A 22,244-nucleotide genomic window follows, 5' to 3' on the forward strand; every position below is an offset into this window, starting at 1 on the left:
GCACCTTAATACGGCGTGTGTGTATGGTGATATAGTGCTTTGATATAAAACAAGAGAAGATGGGGGGACGACGCTATAGTAATTTCGTATCATTTTCGTTTTTTTCCTGATTCTGTTTGCAGTTCGTTATTGTTTGATGCCGCCGGTGTCACTGGAATCAGTCAAAAAGGCGGATCATAGGAATCGAATAGAATCAAACGAAAAGAGTTGTATTGCATTCGTTACATACTGCCCATGCACTCGACAAACAACCTGACAGCAAACGGCGCTGTTAACTGCTATGAGAACACAGTGCGGAAAGAAGGCGACCTCAATGTACTTCTTTTCCACTTGCGCACTTGGTTAAAAGTCTATACTGATATTTAAAGTGGCTCATTACAATAATATTTATGAGCATGGCAAAGTGCCAAACCACGCAGCTTGTTAAGTTAAAGCTCAAGCGACAGCGAGTGGCAAATTTTTCTAGCTCGCTTCCTGCTTCTTGCACAACAGCATCACAAATTTACAATCGTCGAGTCCTTCTTACCTGACCGTCAGGTCTTGTCACTCATCCTTCTACAAGAGCCTGCATTGTCGATGTCACGGATTCTAATTTTTTTTGTTTCAAACGCGCGTCGATTGCCTAATGCTCAAATTTCACGGCGGCCATTTTCCACGTTCAATGAAAAAGACTATGTGGATGACCGCACAAGGTTGCCAAAATTAACAAATAAGTGTGAGTTTTTCGTGAACGTTTAAAACAAACGTCGTTTTACCTAGGCTGACTCCGGGAACCGTCCTTCGTAACACCTCTATATTAGATCAATTGCAGCGCCCCCCCCCCCTCTAGGTCGTGAAAATCTCGCCGAAATCAACACTAACAAACAGCTTCTCTGTCAACCCGGCGGGGCTTAACTTTGAGGTAACCAATCGTTACAAAACCAGGTACTACTACTTCTCACTGGTAGTCCTACCATTATATAGTAATTCACTTCAAAAGTCACTGTCCCTAGCCTTCCAAACTTTGGCACCTCTTTTTGTAACCTTCTGTATAAGCATAACATTTCTAAAAAAAAAGTCAAACGTCAAAAATTAGCATAAGTAGCTGATATCAGCAGTGTCTTCTATCTCTGCCTGCAGCGATGCCACGCCATTCCACGTATTATGCATCACCGGTATGACACGCCTGCATCGTATCTGCAGTGTTATACGATTGTTGAATTTCCCACCCTATATCTAAGCGATGCTACTAAATATGTTATGCACGAAACACAGCATGTGTACCAGAAAGGAACGATAATAGCATCAACCTGCGCGTATTAGAAATCAAAACGTCACATTTGAGATTTATTTCGGTGGAAAAAAGATAAATGTACAGTTTATATTCTAAGTGACCGGTCATGCTACTTATTCGTCTATATAGCGTAATCAAAGACGACATTAAACCAAGAGCGTTATGTCATAACTGACAGAAATACCGTCTGGCTGGTATGGTAAGCACGCGGCGGCTAGTAGGATGCCCGATATTCATAAATTTTCAAACGCAGCCTTCTGATGAGATGGTATTACCTAAACACCCGTTGCACTCGCCTTTATGATAGGAAACTTTTTACGGTGTATATAATGTTACCTCTTCAATGGAATTCTTCGGTTTCGCCCTTGCGTGGCCTTTTCGGAAGACGTAGCAGAGAGCACAGGTCTATGCAAACTTGTGCAGCCCACGTGTTGTGCCTGCGTGTCATCTGTTTAAAGACATTCCTGCAAAAAGAATCAGGTGCTCTTTTATCGGTAATTGGCAATCGGAGCTCCTGAAAGAAAGAAAAATGGCGAAAGGCTATTACTTTTTGTCCCTTTATTTTTATTGTCACCTGAATATCGTGTGCGCGTGACATTCAGTGCGCAGTTTCAGTTTGAGTGCAGTATGGGTGCTTATTCCCTAGCTCACCAAACAATGTCAGGCTAGTTACTTTAAGCATTAGTAATATATTCGTCGGTGTTTTGACAAGCATAGTGAGTCTTGTGCAAAGTATTATTATGTTTTAAGGGAATGTGTAAAGAAATCGCTCAAACTGTAGAGTTTACGCAAACCAGAAAAGGAACACAGTGAATCAAATGGCATATATTCTAGGCCCCTTCAACCCTCTTTCCTCTGAAGTCTTCATAAGCTCGTCTGATACTGTCGTTGCAGTTAAACATGTACATGCTATACCGTATGTTTCGTCTAAGATGTTCCGAAATTTTTTTATAATAGTCTTTTTATTTTAAAAAACGTTTTTTTTTTTGTTTCAACACAGCATTGTCAGCGGCGTAGTGCATAAGAATACAGCTCACACGTGCTAACTAGTGGGCTGGTTAAATAATACTGAATAGTTAACTCTTCAACTATTGCTGCTGGTCTCCTTGCTTACTGAGAAACGTGTAGTCCATCATAAGTAATAGCCATATCAGTTTTCAGAATTTCGAAAACGCAGTTACCCTCGCCGCTGTACCCATCCAATTTTGCTGAGCTCGTGCCAAAGTGCATGCGCTTTCGAAAAGCTTTCAAGAAAAGCAACCCTTTCATTGCACGTAACTCGACGAAATAGCCAAATTTTGTTGGGCCAAAGCGCCGGGGCTGACTGCGCTCTTGAAATTCTAAAAACTGATATGAATGTTACTTGCGATGGGCTACATGCCTCTCAGTAAACAATAATACTAACAGCAATAGTCAAAGAGTTAAATATTCAATACTAGTTAACCACCCTACTAATTAGCACATCTTAGCTGTACCGTGTTGCTGTACACTGCTGACGTTAAGCCAAAAAAAGCACTCTTCTAACTCAAAAAGCTTATCTTCAAAAATTGCAGAGCATCTTAGGTGAAACGTTCGATACAGCAGAGACCTACAACGTGGGAATAGCTGCAGAACAAACAAAAGTCTGCGTCGACACGTCTATATCAAATTTTTCCCATGCACTTGACAAATTATCAAATGGACCAAGTGGTATTACATTCAGCAGTGTCCATAAACTTGTGTTTTGTACACAGATATGTCGGAAGTTGCGCGCTTTGCAGTGAAGATTTATATAGGCCACAGCATCTGATGGCGCAGGCTGCTTTCGCATTTGTAATGAATGACATTGAAATAACTTTGGTTGCCTCTTTCTTTACAGGGCTCGTAAAAATGGGAATCCATTGCGTGGCAGGCAGAAAAGTTGCTGTCAAGATTATCAATCGGGAGAAGCTAAGCGAGTCTGTTCTTCAAAAGGTACGTTTGCTTCTGGCAGCCCCTTACAAAAATAGTCTATAGACTTCTTATAAACGCTATTGCCTTCTATAGATATTTATTTTTGTTTATTCATAGTCTATAGACTGTCTATAGAGAAGTCTACTGAAAGTGTATGACCATTAATCTATAGATTGTCTATAGACTGTCTACAGGATTTTTGTTGCCTATAGACTGTTCTGTAGGGTTTGTCTATAGAAAGTCAAGGAACTTCATAGACAGAAGTCTATGGACAGTCTATAGACTGTCTAAAACAATTTTTGTAAGAGAGTCTCCCTTTTCGAATTGTTCTCATGCGACTCAAACGTCAAGTTCCTCCCCTTGTGAATCTGGTCTTTTTTCTTTCTTTTTTTCACCCAGGTTGAAAGAGAAATAGCTATTATGAAACTGATTGAACACCCGCACGTGCTTGGCCTCTACGATGTGTACGAAAATAAAAAATACTTGTAAGTATACTTCGTTCCGCAAACGTTGCAGATTTTCTTGAATGCTCTGAGTGTGCTTCGTATGTCTTGCTTTGGTTTTCTTTATCTACGGCGCATTACATTTCGGCTATCCTACATATCTAACAAAAGTCATCACGCTAGCGTAAAATTCAATGAAAGGTCCTTAAAGCCATTACTGAACTGCACTGATGCCCCGTAGAAAAAAAAATGTCTAAGCTATTAACTATTTTCTTTCAATGGGATTAGAGCGTAGGGCGACTTGTGCGCAATCACCTTTTGAGCGTAAACATAAAGCTAGAATTACTTTCGTAACTCCATTATTATTACAAACGTATTTCACTGAAGCGATCCTATTACTGCGAAACAGTGCGGCAGAGCTCGGAGTGTCGTTTTGGAAAAAAAAACGGAATTGAAGATAAAAGCCGACTGAGGAAAACAAAACTTACGCAACCGGAATTATTTGCCAAGTGGGACGCTATTATTCTGAAGCCTTTGTTTACTCGAGACGGGATAGCATTAACTTCATAGCATTTATCGGATTCTCTCCGCTTAAGCTATTTTTCTTATTGGCTCAGTGCCTGTTGCTACAGCCCGTTGCTGTTGAGTACGTTAGAACATGAGTGCGCGGGAAGAGTCACTCACACGTGCGTCTAGCAGCAGTGTTAACGCCACTCTAGACGCTAGCAATCATGATGATGTTCGTTTGAAATGTTCTGTTGGGTCGAAATCCGCCGAGATTTCGTCCTCGCATGTTTGTGATGAACTTCCAGCGACGGCTGTATCTGGACTTATGCCTCCTCCCCATAAGAGCATAGCTACTCACATGCACACCAGGACACAGAGCACAGGTGCATATTGATTACAGTGCGCACATTCTTGCCCCAGTAAAAAAAAAAACGATTTTCTAACCGTTTGCGCAAGAGTAAGTTCCTACCGGAGCGATTCGCATCGCCTGTAAAGGATCGCGCATCACCGTAGACAAAGAAACGAAACAGCAAACGCAGCGGCCGCAATAATTTATCTATGTTTAGTCAGTTATCTTGTTCGCATTGAGCGGACCAGAACAAAAGTGCAAAATAAATGAATTCGCAGCAAACTGCACACCTTAGAAGGAGACGTTGCGCTGTACAACGGGACAGAGAAAAAAGAAGCAGACAGGACGAGCGCTATAGAGCCCACTGTAAGAGAAATGAATCTTAATAAAGTGCTGGTTTGGGCTTGTTGGTATAGCATATTGTTGGTATAGCTATTGTTGGTACAGTTTGTTGGTATGCGCTCGTCCTGGGTGCTCATTTTTGTCTGTCCTGTTGTGCTGCACTATTTCTTTTTATATGTTATGTCAACAAGCCCAAACCACCACTTAAAAATAAAACTGCGCACCGTAATGCGCAAAAAAATGCACTTTTTTCATTCGCATGGCCGCATTGAGGCGCCTGCTCGTTGCCAGAAAGGTCAAATCACTCGCTTTATCAGAAACCGGAAACTATGTGCCGCTATGATAGAAACATTCAATGGGGACGTAACTGCGAATGCGCCTTCCGTAAGGCAGTTACCAAAGGTTCGCAGCCTCGGTGGGAGAGCTTAAAAAGCACGGAGAGAGGAGGAGGGCAGAGTGGGAGTAGGCACGGAGCCAGCCGGAGACCCGGAACAAACCATTCTCGCAAAACAGGGGATGACTTTACTCATGGGCGAGCTTTAAAGATCACGCCAGAGTGCAACAGCAATATCTCTCGAGCTTGCCGCACAGGCAAGCTTCGACACCGGATCACCAGATCTAAAACGATGATTGCTTCACGGGCCAGTGGACCGCGCCAGCAGTGGCGAGGAGGAGACAGTCCAGGTTCGCTTCGTTATCTGCACCGTCGATGGCGGACCGTGTCTTGTGTGGCGTGAAACTATTCTCGGCTCTCTGACGCCAGGCACGGCCCCGTACGCGAGTCGCGGCAGGCGACAGAAATTGAGTGACGCGGCAACAGCTTGCGCCGCCACGACAAAAAAAAAAAAAGAAAGGAAGATAAAATAGGACTGCGACGAGCGGACTGGTTATGAAATAGCGCCCGTCGGCTTATTGTCACGGCAGGGACGAATTCAGCGAAAGAAAAAAAAACTCCTTTTGTAGCGCTCCTTTTCTCCTGTGGTCTGTTGAGCCGCGCAGTCGAGAACCGTCGACAGGGGAAAAGAAACGCAATATATTGGCGCAGGAGAGACGCAGACAGGAAGTATGTCTGCGCATTGTCGTTAGCCATTGTGGTGCACTGAGCTTCCAAACGCTAAGCGTATTAAATAAAGTAGGCCAGGTTACACGCTTGAGTTTTCGTGGGAGAATTGCGTGATATCACGTAGTTTTCGAGTTGTACTGTGGTACTTGCGTGTTCAAGAATAATCACGAAGCTGTTCCGCTATTTGATGATAAACCCGGGTTTTGACCCGTTCGGAAAGTACAAGAATTTTCCGCTTTATCGAAGTTAGCCGGAAGTGTGTTCCCTGGGTTTAGTTGAAAGGCTTTGTAAACATTTCCGCCCACAGTTATAAGCCGTTACCTCGGCAGCAAACTTTATTTAGAGAGAGGCTCTGTCTGTCGAATATGCAAAAAAGGTCACCGTGTTAGTGAAATACATCATTCAGTTCTTTCTTTACCGTTCCTGCCCAAGTTGACCACGGACCTGTTGCCACCGCTTAAGCTATACAACACACCATTTCGTTCCGTGATATGAATAGATGTTTCAGAATCAACTCTTTATGACAGTCATCTAATAACCTAGCCTAACTCATTTAGCCAATAAGTCATGAAGAGTCATGTAAGGTGCGTTGTTTTTTTTCCTGGTCCGTTCAGGTACCTCATATTGGAACACGTATCCGGTGGGGAGCTTTTTGACTACCTGGTCAAGAAGGGTCGCCTGACGCCAAAAGAAGCTCGGAGGTTTTTCCGGCAAATAATCTCTGCACTCGATTTCTGCCACAGCCATTCGATATGGTACGTATTTGATGGGACACACTGACTTCAGTGCAAAATACCTGTGATTTTGTTTGAAAAATTTATTTCGTAGCCTTTGTTACTGACAACCGCTCATTTGACCAGAGAGACGGATAAAAAATCCGTCTGGAAACTCTCTTCGAGCGTGAAGACGCAGCATCTTGAGAAAATTACACGCGTAAGCCACGGTTTAAATATTTTACTAAGGCTGAGATGGCTTTTAAAGGGTTCGAACTGTTCATTCTACTTTAAATGTGCCAAAGCCACACGCACGAGAGAAGAGAGCGGGACAGAGCGCGTATGTGTGTGGTGTTTTGGCGCTTTTAAACTGCAATGACCAATTACCAACTAGCCCAACAAGAAGTTCTCTTAAGGTTCAAACTGTATTAGAGTTAGCGATTCTAGTTGTCACGTTAACACCTTGCATATTTTTCCAGTAGTATGATTTGTGTTGCTGCATAATTGGTTAACTATCATGCCTCTTTCTAATGCAGCAACATAAGTTCTAAACTTCATGCTTAGATAAGCCATTGCTCATTAATAAACTGAAGGCTGTTCTGGCTACTCACAATGATTCCACCTCGCGTCTAACAATTCTATTATTTCGCAAGTTAATCGATTAAAAAAACACGCACGGTATACTTTAAAGCTTTGTGTCACGGAGTACTCGATGCACACACAGTATTTGCTCGAGCAAAGGACGCATTTAGAGAATATACTCAGAAAATATTTAAAGCGGTAAAAAAGAAAAAAAAATACAACTAGGCTGGTTGAATAAATACTTAAACTGGATCGACTCACCTTCTAAAGTAATAATACGTACTGCTCATCACTGTTTTCATGCTTGATGACATAGTCAAGTACATATATCTTATAGCCACACGTTTAACTCATTCTGCCCAAAGTGAGAACAACTAGAGTGCATTCTAGCACAACGCACATCATTCACCGCGGAGGTCAGACAACAAGTTGCTACAATCATTAGTATGCCAGATCAGAGAATACTTTGTGAGCACACGTGGTTTCTATTGGTTCTACCACCACGGCAGCTCAGTGGTTTTGGTGCTCGGCTGCTAACCCGAAAAACGCGGGTTCGATCCCTACCACGGCCGTCGAATTTCGATGGAGCTCTAGCATTTTGATGAAAATTGCTAGAGGCTGGCGTACTGCTATGTCAGTCCACGTTAAAAAAAAACCCAGGTGGTCGAAATTATACAGAGCCCTCCGCTGCGGTGTCTATCATAGCCTGATTTTCTTTGGGACGTTAAATATCATAAAACAACACCTATTTTGTTAGTTCTAGGATTCCTCACAGAACATTCTTACTACTTGTTCGTCCGTCCCGTAGTGTGAGTATAGCCTTGACTTTCGGAAAATGACGTTTTATATTAGTGCGTAGTTGTCCCGGCGTTCAAAAAGGGCGCATTAAAACATTCATCATCATGATCAGCAGAATGCGCGCCAAAAAAAAAATGTTTGCGTCTATTACACGAGGGAAAAAAATCGTCCTTTTTGAGCGGCAAAGTAGCTGACGCGTTCATTATACAAGGAAATACGGTAAATAACGAGCAACTTCGTTGTAATTTTAAATGCTTCTTCCCGACTACTACATCTGCATAGTAACGCTCATTTTCATCCGTGTACGAAATCGTGTGCCGCTCATTTGAGGCTGCTCGTTCGATCTTTGAATCTTTAAGGTAGAGGGCTAAGTGACTCTTGCTGTGTTAACGTTTGTTGCTGCGAATCAACCTTGAAGTTTATTGCGCTCGCTTATTTTTCCCCATTCCAGTCACAGAGACCTCAAACCAGAAAACTTGCTATTGGACGAGAAAAACAACATTAGGATAGCGGATTTCGGCATGGCATCGCTACAAATGGAAGGGTCGATGCTGGAAACTTCCTGCGGGTCACCACACTATGCCTGTCCAGAGGTCATACGGGTAGGTACTTGCGAACGACGTCGCGAAGGCATGATTCACGAATATATGCACGCGCAAGAAGTAAAAAAAAAAACTCCCCCGGAGCAGATGGAGATTTTAGCGATGTCTGCAATGTGCCCACCACCATCCTTGATCCCATCGCCCACATTCAGGTTCACCTGGAACAAGAACTACATTCATTACTACAAAGGACATATTCTTGATGTGCACTGTGGATCACACTTAGCGAGAACACTTAATCTTGTAGTTCTGTGGCTAGTGAAACGGCGCCTATGGCTGCATCGAGTAGCTTGCTCACTGTCTCACGTGAGGCGTGTTTTAACTCTTCATGCAATCGTGTTTGCTCAACCGACTGAGTTACGTCCGAACGCAACTGTTAGTAAAGAAATTAAACTAAATCCGTGCAGTAACGATGCAAACATAACAAATAAGGCAATTCACAGTCTATTCAAGCGATACTTAAGGTGCATGACGCTTAATTAACACCACTCATTCAGGCGTCAAACCCAAGAGCCTCTTGTTTGACGTAGAGCTCCATAATAATTGTTTTGTATAGCCTGAATGCCCTGAGTGGTTACAAGGACGGAACGAGACGGCTGTACGTCGCTTTTGGTCCTTGTAACCATTCAGTGCATTCAAGCTACAAAGCAATGCAATACCAACTAGCCTCTTTTGTCGCCCTGTCATAAGAATAGCGGCTTATAACATGGTATCCTTAAATATTCAACGGAAGTGACAAAGTTAGTAGTTGTTTTGCGCTTGACCAACCCGCTTTCATCGCTTATTGTTTTTGTTTTCCTGCTTCATTTTTTCTCTCTTTTTTAACTTCTTGGCTACTATCTGCAGCGCACATAAGACAAATGTTTATAAGGAAGCCTCCCAGCTTATTGCAGATGTTTTAAAATCAATTATTTCTAATTTTTTATCGTGTATTTTCCATCTGCAGGGTGAAAAGTACGACGGCCGAAGAGCGGACGTGTGGAGTTGCGGGGTTATTCTTTATGCTTTACTAGTGGTAAGTCCGAGCGCTGTGCGCAGTCGTGAGACAAGCTTATAGCGCGAGTGAAGCTGTCGCTCTGTAAAGTCAAAAGCATGGGTCATATTTGATTATTTCGCTGTGCAAAATATCCTGTAACGTGTTTTCGACTGTAGCACATCTGCAGCGCATGACGGCCGTTTACTGACATGCCGACATCTCGGCGTAGAAAGTTAAATGCGATGCGTTGTGGCTCATGAAAACTTGCTGTCGTCTCCATGCTTATCAAAAGAGCTTTCCACTACCAAAGCTTTTACCTCTGCCATGTGCAAGTTTTCAAGAAACAGTGTTCAATACGGTTAAGCTGTCCGGAGCCCCTATGGAAGTTCCGGTATGGGCTATTCAAGGCACCTGCTTTAATTTTTGTTAAGCAGTGAGGCCAGAAAGCTTCTAAATTTGCTCTCAGATTCAGTGTTACGATTTTGTATTAGGCTAGATGGCATGCCCAACTTAAACCTCCTTATTGTCCATTACGTAGGCTACCCTGTATCATTTGTGAGGCTAGCCTTTTTCGTTCGCCTGTGGATAACCTGCTTAACGCAGCAAACTGTCCTTAGCCTTTATTCAAAGCAACCCGAATACAACTTCGTGCTGCAGCAAAATAGTCTGTGCGACAAGCAGCAATGGAAAAAAGGTTTCGGGCTACAGCCAAGGTTGACTGCTCTATTTCTAGATATGCATTGCTGCCGACTAGATATTTGGTAGCTGTTTAGTGTGAATCTGATCTGGATATGAGCAGGTTTAATACCTGTTCCAGTTCTTCTCGTCACTACAGGCTTGTGTTTCTACATTGTCGAAGCGTAAGCCACTCAATTTTTGTGGCGCATACTTCGAACTTTGGTATGAGGCTATTGAATTTATAAGTCTGTGCCACAGACGTTTATTACTTGTGGTGTTATGTGATCTTTATTATCCCTAAATTCACATGTTCATAAAGTATGGGATAGTCTTTAGCGATTCCGTCGACTTCATTTACTTTCTTTTTTAAATTTTTTTCATAATACTGAAAATCAATGAAAAATATTCACTACAGAGTCACAGACGGAGTTTCGCATGTTCAGTGTGCATGTAACGAGCTGATAAAAGTTAGTCTCATTGGGTTATAATATGGTTGCGATAAGAAAAGGTCAAAAAGCAGCACTGTGACATGTTGGATTTGACATGTGAATTTGACATGTTGGATTTATAATGACGTTACCAATCAATCACCAATTGAATATATCAGTGACGCAACCAATCAATCACCACACCTATGTACTAATGGCGTCATCAGTTAATCGCCACCTGCGTTGCTATATCGATTTACTGTGAGGGCCGTCATCTTGAATTCCTAGAACTTGGAAAATTTCACGCCGAAGGGAGGTGGTAGCAGACCCCAAGTAATCGAAAAACGTGATGAGTAAGAGCTAACGCTCTTTAAGAAGGGACATTATCACACTGTGCGCGGAGGAATGTTGTCATGACCACTGTTGCGCTGTCGCCCTCGCAGGGTGCCTTACCATTTGACGACGACAATTTGCGCCAGCTGCTCGAGAAGGTGAAGCGGGGCGTGTTCCACATTCCGCACTTCGTTCCGCCCGAGTGCCAAGACCTGCTGCGGGGCATGATCGAGGTGAACCCGGAGAAGAGGCTCACGGTGGGTGGCTGTGTAGAAATACTGAACGCGAACTCCTTCCAACGGGGAACACACTGCACAGTTGTTTTCCTCCTAACTCGTTGAACATGAAGCTCCCATAAATTATTCGATCAGCTGGCGATGGCTGCAATAAACGCAGACCTCTAATGAACACGCTATTCTGCGTTTATCGCCTTTCGCCCCGCATCGTAGATGAGCAGTCCTGAAAACTCTGCACTTCAGTCAACAATCCAGGGACTTTTGATTATTGGCTTTAATTTTTTTGATGCAATCCACCAAGTGGTTGCTCTCGTTAGTTCCGATGCTGCAAGTCTACTTTATTACGTTATTCTAGTCTACTTTATTAAGCCATGAAACGGCCACTGTCGGCGTCATCTTTTCTCACTTCTATGGTCGACCTATAATTAATATCCACAGATATATTCCGGATAAGCCCCTATCTTCAGTTCATTTCACTAGCAGCAGTGAGTGAGGTCTAATACCCCTGTCACACGGACACTGTAAAGGTACTTTGAACTAATGCTCCATTACTCTAAGGACGAACGCGCGCTGCCACACGGACGCGCCAAAGGACACCTAGCTCAAAGGAGCTTCGAAACAAGGCAGCTCGAGTTCGTCCTTTGAGGCTTCAAGGGAGTACTCTCTCTCCCAGCGAGTTAACAGCATAAATAAATTGAGAAAAGAAACATTCAATTTTCGTTTTATAAATTCACTTCATAAGATTAGCGGTGTTTTAAAATATAAGACCATTTGTTTTGTGGCAGTCTCACCACGCCATACTCTCGTTCCAGATATACGAGCGTGTTGGGCTCAGTGTGGCCAGCACTGTGATGTTATGCTCTGTACTTGGAAAATCGTGTCATTATTGCAGTTAAAATTTCGTTGCTTTAACATAATACGGTTATAAAGCTAATTTACTAAAAAACATGTGACATTTATGCATTTACATGTGCAGTGAGGTTTGCAATTTAAATAACTCTTTTCGCCGATGAGGGCGCTAAAAAGTTCTTGCGAAGGTCGTTCCGCGACCGTGTAGCACGGACGAACTCCCTTGAAGTAGTGCTCTTTTGGGAGCCTAAAGGAGCATTAGTTCAAAGTGCCTTTAGAGTGCCCGTGTGACAGGGGTATAAGATTCAGATTGCAGGCATGGACTAAGCGAAGTTTAATTTTACGTGCAGCTAGCGGTGGGAAAAAAGTATTAAACACATAAAGTGAAAATAAAAATAACATTTCCTTGCTTCGTCACAATGCACCTGTGCGAAATACTTCGAGAATATATACGAATAAATGAATATCTCTTACATGAGTGGAGTAGGGCGAAATGTGACCACCGCGATAGACCTTGTAATTCTCGACGATAATTAGCCGTGACGTTTTTTGGGCAACTGCATACCTCGATGGACGCTCGCACAGTGCGATACAGGCTACCATTTTGTTTCACAGGGACCCACACTTAGCAAACCTAGATGGCTGTAAAGCGCACATTCTTACCTTACAATCGCTAGCCATGGATATCCTGCCCTCCCTTTCTTTCCCTTATTTTGAGGCTGTGCTAACGGGGTTGGTCATGACTCCTCTCCACTTGCGAATGAAAAAGCCGGTAGCACTTTCGAACGGTACGTTTCTGAGTACGTTAGCAAGCGGTGTTGAAGTTGCGACATACGATCACTCGCAGATTGAAAGAAAAAGAATGCAGTCTCTCTCGTCGTCGAGAATAGATGTGAACTCGAAATTTGTTGCAGTACGGGAGTAGCACTGTTTAGGATCGGTTTTCAGTTTGTGATAGCCGCATCCTTGAAATGTGTCTCGTCCAGATCATCCCTAGCGACGCCACAAAGAGTGCGAGGCTGTGCATCGTTCGGAAGGAGAGTGTCGGAAAGCTCTCTTCATGCACACCGTCCGGTTCGGCGCCTTGTCCGTCTTAGTATTCCCAGAACGGGAACTTAAAGTATTTCATGCTCAGTAAAAATACTGGTAACACGGAGAAAAAAGAGCGAGAGAGCGATGACCAGAAATTCTGGCCTTTTTCAGTGCAGGCTTCTAGGAAACGCTGTCCATTTTGTACGGGGCAGAGAAGATGCTATTAGCCGCTGGTTAAATATGAATATAGCCTTACTGATAATAACGACCCGAAAAAGGAGGGAGGGCCAGCGAGCACGAGTCAACAAAGGAAACAACTTTGTGAAAAGAATGAAAACGCGGATTGAGAAAGAAAGAAAGAAAGAAAGAAAGAAGGAAAAAAGAAAGAGAGAAAGAAAGTAAGAATATGGCCGAGTGTTTACTGCAAATTACCCGGAGAACCTGAGGGCCATGGCGGGGCAGACGCAGCATTCTCATCTATACAAAAACATTTCCGGCCAGTCCGGATGCGGCACGCATCAGCTTTCTGACTCTCAAAAGCGCAGCCCTGGCGAGCCCCTGGGACGCCCCCTCATCGCTTTCAACGAGCACCGACTCGTGTGGCGGCACCGAGTTTTGAAACTAAGTATAAGAGAAAATCAACTCGCAGAAATGGAAAGAAAGCTGCCCGTTTAAAGAAACACCCCATAAAAGGAATAACGAGAAAAAAAGGACCCTACTCGTACCGACACATGCGAACCCTTTACTGTATACGCGTGGCACTCGCTATTTCGTTTCCCCACGTCCGTAATATCGGACGAGACCAATACGAAAAAACGCGACTCCCCGCCGTATCAAATTCGCGTCTGGAATAACACAAATAACAGCATGTCGCGCACGTCGCCGGCCACTGCTCCTCTGAATGCGCTGTCCCGTTTGTTCTGACTCCGCGCCATGATCTCCATACGAGGTTTGGATGAAACCTGGCCCCCAGCCAGCGAGGGACTCCGTTTTCGTTGTGGGTCGCGCTGTGTGCACTGCGCGCGGTACGTGGACTTTGGCAAATATTTTCCCGAATGGAGCGGCAAGCTTCCGATTCGCGTGGAGACCCTGCGCTGTACGCGGGGAAAAGATGTAATAACGCAGTCGGATTCTCGCTTTTTTTTTTTCGCTTATGGATGACAGTCTGAGCGGAATGCGACAGACGATCAAATTGCTTTGAGTTCAGCATCAAAGTACTGGCTTGGTCGGTGAACAAGAGCTTATACTTTATCAGAAGTCCGTCATTCATTCGCTGGAAGCACCTGTCGGAGAGAAAGCAGCTTAAAGTAGCCCGAGTATTGACTCCCTTCACCCCTATTTTTAAAAAGGCGTTGTGGAAATCAGAGAGAATCGGGGTACACAGGGTGACGCAAATGTCAAAAACAGTATTAATAATGATCATTCAAATGTACTGAGACGATGTCAGCGCCACTGAGTGCAGGCTACGAAGCGAATGTTTCAGGTTGCGAGTATGATCCCGCAAGCGCTTACATATAGTACAACAAAAATTCAGGTATGGCTGGGCTCTCAAAAAGCTTCTAATATCACATATTTACTGCTCTCCATTAAACCAGGCATAGGCGGACATTGTATTCGAAAATATCTTCATTTACTAATTCTTTTAAGCCGGCTTATACTGAGCAATTAACAGATAGTCAATTTTAGCGGTTTGTGCAAACAGCACAGAGTAGCTCGTTTTCCATACCGCATGTATTTAGAGGGCTCAAAGCAGGCACGTAGCCAGAATTTTTTTTTTTTTTTGGGGGGGGGGGGGGGGAGGGGCTTGAGGCAGTTGTATAGGGCCAAGCCCCAAGAGGGGGGGGGGGGGGGGGGCAGGGCTCATGCCTAATAAGAACACTGCTGAGGAGGGGAGTTGAGCGCTATTTCTGGGGGGAGGGGGCCGGGCTCTCTCGCCCCCTCCCCCTCCTCCCCTTGGATATGTGACTGGATCAAAGTGCTGCGCAAACATGTTACAAGTGGCATCGAGTGCGTTAGGACGCGGAGTTCGCTATGTAGCAAAACGCAACCGGGATGTGCAGAGGGCGAGTCACCTCTATCTGGCTGCCGCGCTTTCTTATAGGCTCATACGCAAGCAGCGATTTTTTTTAAAAAAGCTCAACCACTATATAGGCAACTGGCATTGTTGATTAGTATACATCTGGTTTCCCTTACTCCTCGTACTACGCTTCACCTGCCTACTGGACAGCAGAAAGTGAGAGGCGCCAGAAGGATTCCCCGAAACTTGTCTCGGCCGGTCCGATCCGGAGTCGTTTTATGGAAGCGAAGCGGTCCCGCCCTGCGGATAGATATGGGAGAGGGAAGCCCCGACCGCTACCCTGATACGCGATGTGAAAGCACCCCAACTTCCGCTCCGCGCCCCAGCCAGGCAGCGCGAGCGAAGCTGCGTCGGTATCGATCCGACGACGGCGCCAACGAGACGCCGGTATGGTGGCGCCATCTTTCGCCACTTCCCCGAAAACAGCGCGGTTGAGCGAATGAGGCAGTGGGGGAAGCTCGCAGCAACGGCGGCGGGAGGGCAAGTTGAAGGAGGAAATGGGGGGAATAGGGAGGCTGCTCCGGGCGAAGGAGCGCAGCGTAGTTAAGAGTAAGGAAATGACGGAGTCAGCCAAGATAACGTGTCGCAATATGGCAACGAGAAAGGCTTCAGGCGGAGTCGGAGCGCGTGGTCATGTGAACCAGTTTTCCTGCACTGCCAAAAATTACGACGAACGACGTATTTCCAGTGACGCAAGAGAAAAGGCGCCTGGTTGTGACACGCGCTCGGCTCCCATCTCCAACTCTGCCTCACCCTAATTTCGCTCCATGCCCGCTTGCTATAGCCTGATTCTTATTCATTTTGTTATTTTACTTTTGTAACAAGAGTTAGCTGGCCCAGCTTGCTGCGATCTCTTATTAGGCTACCTAGATATGTTCCGCAGTTCGACCGCAACTGTTATGAAATTCCTCACACGTTGGACATGGGTGAGCAGCTCGGAGCTGGGGGGAGGGGGGGGGGGGAATTGAAAATTGGTTGTTGGGGAAAGGAAATGCGCAGTATCTGTCACACACCCAGCGGACACCTGGACCGCGCCGTAAGGGAAGGGATAAATGAGGGACTGAAAGAAGGAAGGAAGAAAGAGGTGCCGTAGTGGAGGGCTCCGGAATAATTTCTACCACCTGGGGATCATTAACGTTCACTGACATCGCACAGCACACGGGCGCCTATGCGTTTCGCCTACATCGAAAACATACATTCTAAGCTCTGCATTCTACATTCTAAGCTCAAGAAAGCTCGAAAAATAGACTTATGCGCTTATATTGCTCCACCGTCCACCTTTTGAAGTTTGGTTTCTTTTCTTTTTGTTAATTGAGCACATTCTCTAATTGCGGCCTGTCAATCACTTGTTTTGCGCTTCTTTTTCATTGTAAAATGCAACTCACCAATGTTCTTGATGTCTGCACAGACTCCTGCTCTGACTGCCAATAGGCAGTTTGTGTGGTGTGCTATTCGGTCATTTATCAAGAAAATTTAAAGAAGGGCGAAAAAAAAAGAACGAGGAATAATCAGCTGTCACTTCGTTGCAGTGTTCTTTTGTCGTCCTCGTTTTTTCATGCACCCTTAAGTTTTCAGGATAATCAAGGTCTGCTATAAAATGCCTGTGTGCAGTGCTGTGAACGTCTGCCGTGCGCATTTTCGCTCCGGTGATAACTAATACCTAACGTCAAAATTACCATTTATTATCTTCCATTACGCAGTCCTCTGTGCCTAGAGTACTGGACTCCGTGTGCCTCAGGTCAAGGACGGATGAACAGTAACCGTGCGTTATAAGACTGTGGCGCGTCATCTGAAACAGCAATTTTCTGTATGACTTAATAATATAGGATATACTCGGCACCCACCACAGATGCTGTGAGCGTCCGTGGGACGCACGTCCGAAGTGTTTGAATCAATAGCTGGAAGTAATCTTAATTCTTTGAAAGAACTGAACAGCAGGCATTTGAACTATTTGGAGGAAAGTGCAGTGCGTAATGAAGGTTGCCTGAAATTTTGGGTAGCTTTCATAAATATCTCCAATATTTTCAGATAGTTCTCAAATACTGAAAATTTCGCAAAGAATACGTTTTTCTTTTTTTTTACACAAGCATTTCAAAAACGGCCTCTTGTTCTGACACCACATGACGTAAGCCATGATAGGCTCTAACAAGAGAGGTGGTTTTGCTGCTAACTCCAGGCGCAGCAGGCGTGTCATGCGACATCCAAGCGGTGGCCGGTTTTTGTGATGGTTGAAGCATGCAAAAAGCATGCACATGTGCGCTCAAATGATGGCGACTGTTTTTGCATGTACTCCCAACTGCAGACGTGCAAATCATTATCAACGTAATAGAGAACAGGACGCAGCACCAAAGACGTAATTTTTCATTTTTGAAATTGAGGTTCACCGCTTATACGAAACAAGCAACAAGTGCCATTACTTTACGAATCCCAACTGCCAAAAAAAAAAAAATCAACTGCTCCACTGCAGCAATGACGACGGTTCTTAAGTGTCGTATGCAGCTGACCCAGGAAAGAAAAACTGAAAAGTGCATGGGTTTCTGTTCATTTTCTTTCTAAACTGCTAACCCTTGGACGCAGCTGGCGGATGTCACAAAGCATCCTTGGGTTACTGCGTAAGTATCTTCTCCAAAAATAGGTATCATGCTTCAGCCGATCTAGACCTGCCTTAATCAATTTTTGTGTATAATTATAATTCTTGGATTCAATTGATTTCAAGTATATCAGAGCAGAAGTAAGCAGTACATTATTGATGTGATGTGGGATTATATTGATGTCAACTCTTCCTGCAACTCAGCGCTGAACGTCTAGGTAGCTTAATGTGCCAAGGGAAAGCCATAACTTCATTCCAAACTGCATCAGAAATTCCAAACACGCCAAAGAGCTCTGAAAATAAAATTAGGACAGTGATTACGAAAGTTAACGTGCAAAATCGTTGTTCAATGCTTTAACACTGCAGCTCCGGAATGACATTATATATAATGAACTTAGAAATGTAGATGCCTGGTACTAGAAAACCATAATGTGCAGAACAGCACTAAGTTTAATTTTTGGCTTTCTTTCTTTCAGCGGAAGCAAGACAGAATTGGAGTTGGAGCTGCCCATGAAGGAAGTTGTACAAGTAAGTGAAAGAACTACTCCTGTACTATACACGTGCACTTTCAGTCAATGTAACTTCTACCCCAAGTAGCCAGAAAGCGGAATGCAAAGCAAAGAAAATCACACAAGAGCTTTATGCTCACTGTACCATGCTAACTGTTCACGTTAAACTGTTCCTCATCCAGCCTGCAAAATTACAAGAAAATGCAAATTTATGTATTTATATAGCTGTTAAGTTTCGTAGAGCAAGCAACAGCGAAAACATCTGCAGATATCTATCTCCTGATAAGGCTCTTATTATAATGCGCCCTTATATCTAGCTGCCTCATCATGGCACAGCGGGTCATACAGAGTTTTCGTTGCCTTCTTTACTTGTGTTATAACTGTTATACATTCGCGAAAAGAAATATGCTTATATGCACTGCTGTGTTACGTTTTGGTGCCAGAATTGTGTAAATGCTCAATTTGTGCCCAAATGTATGTTGCCTTCTTTCTCATAGTGCTTGGGCAAGTTCGTGAGGAACACTGCTCAGCAATGCACAAGCGCACTGTCACAGTGTAATGTGTTCTGAACCTCAGGTATACAGCTAGAAACTTTTCTTTCGTTTAACTATTGCAACAACATGGCGAAAATCATTCGGAAATGCCTCAAGCTCCTAGTCGCACCATGAACTGAAAGCATGGTCTCGAGGATAAGTGAAACGAGGATGAATTTATGTAAGACATGCATTTTGTTTAGTTTATTTTTACTGTACCCACTAATTTGTACGGGTTTTATTACAAGGAGTCTGCACATACTGAACCACAGAGAACTAACGCATATTCTTTTCTGCCACTTTTGTGCAGACCCACATCATTCCTTGCGTGGACGACATCGACCCGGACGTCCTGACCAACATGACTTCTTTAGGTTGTTTCAAGGATAAGGAAAAGCTAGTCAAAGAACTTCTTTGCACAACGTGAGTAACCACTTACGATTCCCATTTCCAAGACAACTGCGGTGCTTTCCGGCAAGGCGAAGCATCAGAAAAATTCCTCAGTCAGCTGCTTTACAAGAGCGGTCATGTGTATGCCATGCATACTAAGGTTTGAGAGCATCAGTCTCCGTAGTGCCAGAGAATATTAATAGCGCTTCTGCTCAAACACAAAGCGCGAAGAACAGGTTAGCCATCTCATTCTTCAGAAATGAATTCGTCTGGTCATATTACAAATGAACATAACTTTCCTTGCGTTCAGGGAAGTAAGTGCTTGCGTTGCACCCCGCTGGAATTCACAATACACGAAGAGTGGCTCACTGTACTATTCGTACTGCAGTAACGAGTGCCAACTATGTGTTGCTTTTTCTTCACGAGGAGCTTATGCCGAACAGTCCCCTCTCTCACTGGCTTTTCGTAGCATCCTGTACCAGTCCACCTAATGCTAGGGAATATGCAATACTACTTCTGCTGAATACATAAAACGCAAAGAATCGATTAGCTATCTTATTCGCCAGAAGGGAATTCTTCTGGTCATATTGCGAATTAACGCGACGTTCTCTGAGTAACCTCTCAGAGATTCTTGCAGCTGAGGAAAGGCTATGCCCCCGGAAAATGACCGTAACTATGACTTCTAACGGTACTCGGATTGGTCGAGCCTTGTCCGTTAATTCGAAAGTGTAAGCACGTCAAGGTTAATCGCCACGGCTTCCACAGAAGCCTACCTCAAACGAGAGGCTTAAAACGAGAACATTTTCTGATGGGACGAATGCATCCGGAACTGACGGCAGTCGCGGAGCCCTGAATCGTTTCGGCTGCCGCGATTCTCACCACGAGTCTTCTGATTTAACGTCAGCCGATATGCATCATACACGTGAGGGTTGGTCACAAGGATCTTCTTCCAGCTTATCTCCTAATCTTCTACGGGCCACCATGTGCGCCTTTACTGCGATACTGTATGTGGAACTTTCTCTGGTCGCCGGAGTGGGCGCTGGTGACGTGAGCTAAGTAGCCTTGAAAGTTGGAGGCTTTAGTACACCTAGTGTGCTACTTCTGGACCCCGGCCTATATTCTTGCCGGTTACATTTCGTATTTGTTTTTGATATATTATGAACAACCCGGCCGCTTAAAACTCTGCAGAGAGGTTAAAAGATTTTAATAACGTTAGAAAACCAGTTTGTCAGTGGTACAAACTTGCACAAAGGCTTCGAAAGCGTATTTAAAACTGTCGTCACACGGTCACTTCCGATCCCGATCGAGCACGATCCCGATTGTAGTTCCGCGCGCACACCACATGCAACGCTGCAACACTTTCCTGCTCGATGCCGATAGGCGAGTTGGCCAGCTAAACGACACGTGGTTGCATAAATGGTGGCAAACAAATAGATTTATATAAATGAAAAGCAAACAAAAACGTTTCTGGTAATAAATCCCGTGCCTATGACGCAGCTTTACAGGAGGTTGCCACACAAACTCACGCCAAATACCATACCATGCCCCGAGCATGTGGGTGCTACATTTGTTTACCGCCCAGACAGGTCGGTGGCGTTCAAAGTGCGAACACGATTTTGGACATCAAGCCGCACTGCATAAATAACAAAAAATTATTTTATAAGGCCATAACGGTTACAAAACATCTTTCTGCCCGTTTTACTTTTGTTTTGCATTTGAATGTTTCTTGAGGGCAAGGGTAGCAGCCCTTGACCGCGCTTCAGGAACCGGATTGGAGACGAGTGGGATCGGCCTCGATCGCGATTGAATTGGCCGTGTAGCAACGCTGGAACTGCATTGAGTTCAATCCCGATCGTCTCGATCACTATCGAAAGTGCCCATCTGATAGCAGTATAACGTTAGTCCTTCTCTTATTAGCGAACTTCTGCCGTCGGCTATGACTGCAACCTGCTTGGCACAGACGGAGGACGTCTACGGCCGACATGGTCGTGCTTAAAATAAATACGCAATTACATTGTTTAGGTGAATAAAGTGGTCGCGCCAGAGGGTTACTTTAAGGCAACGCCGTTTATTTTTCCTGCCAGAGGCTTGGCAACAAATGTCCATAATTTTCTTTCCTATCTTCTTCTTTTTCAGGCATAACACGGAGAAAGTAATCTACTTTTTACTCCTTGATCGCAAACGGAGAAAACCGTCATACGAAGACGAGACCGAGATTATCATACGCAACCGGTCTGAATCGGGTAAGGAGAATCGACGTAAGTCGTCGGCCAATTTTTTACTTTGCTAGCGCTAAACTCAACCAGCTCTCGTAGGAGAAAATAATTAATCAATTGTTACTGACCATTTCTTGCTTAGCGCAGAGCATATGGTAAAGTAATTGGGCCAGTGTTAGAAAAATACATAAGATCAACTGTTCCTGAAACAGGGTTACAGCAGCTGCGTGTCCTTGTTTCGATGATTTTTCTTTCTTTACTGGATTTCTTTATTGCTTATTTCATTTCATTAATCCTTTTTTCATTCTCTTTCATTTACTTCTTACTTCTGTCCTTATACTTCCTTCCATCGTTCCTTTGTTGTTTCTTCTTTCGCATGGCGAGTTAAGCATGTTTTCCCGCATGGTTACAGAGCTGCTGCTGAATCTCACAGGAATATGGCATCGTGGTTTTAAGTCGTTATCAGGGCCTGTTTGCTTCTCAGCTAAAAAATGATGAATGTTGATCACTAAGCTTGTCAGCAATGGCAGATAAATAATAAACTTGCCTCTTTAATAGAAGCTCTTGCTTATAGAGTTTGAGGAAGCACACCAACATTTAGTTGCACAAAAAGAGGTCTCCAGGAGAAAAATACTAATTGTGGTGGAGAGTGATAGTGTGCAGCTTATTCAGAACATTCCGCGTTTCACACTTTGTTCGCTTCCTACATGTTAGTCGCTGTTTTTGAGCGGGCTTGAAATCTCTTATTGACTGGCAGTGAGTTATCTCGTCACGCTGTACTTGATGGCATCAG

General features: G+C 44.2%; 1 protein-coding gene across 2 annotated transcripts in view; it reads left to right on the top strand.

Moving 5' to 3' along the window:
- Window positions 1–22,244, top strand: part of LOC144129246 (serine/threonine-protein kinase BRSK2-like) — a 115,317-nt gene that overhangs the window by 64,479 nt on the left and 28,594 nt on the right. Inside the window, exons 2-11 of one of the 2 annotated variants that reach the window (XM_077663255.1) lie at window positions 3,132–3,226; window positions 3,605–3,690; window positions 6,524–6,664; window positions 8,454–8,604; window positions 9,551–9,619; window positions 11,130–11,276; window positions 17,791–17,825; window positions 18,280–18,331; window positions 19,156–19,268; window positions 21,372–21,493. In XM_077663255.1, coding sequence (XP_077519381.1) covers window positions 3,132–3,226; window positions 3,605–3,690; window positions 6,524–6,664; window positions 8,454–8,604; window positions 9,551–9,619; window positions 11,130–11,276; window positions 17,791–17,825; window positions 18,280–18,331; window positions 19,156–19,268; window positions 21,372–21,493 — 1,011 coding nt within the window. The remainder of the gene's footprint in view (window positions 1–3,131; window positions 3,227–3,604; window positions 3,691–6,523; window positions 6,665–8,453; window positions 8,605–9,550; window positions 9,620–11,129; window positions 11,277–17,790; window positions 17,826–18,279; window positions 18,332–19,155; window positions 19,269–21,371; window positions 21,494–22,244) is intronic. The other variant, XM_077663256.1, reaches the window with a different exon arrangement.

This window comes from Amblyomma americanum, chromosome 4, assembly GCF_052857255.1.
Source record: "Amblyomma americanum isolate KBUSLIRL-KWMA chromosome 4, ASM5285725v1, whole genome shotgun sequence".
Classification (NCBI taxonomy): domain Eukaryota; kingdom Metazoa; phylum Arthropoda; class Arachnida; order Ixodida; family Ixodidae; genus Amblyomma; species Amblyomma americanum.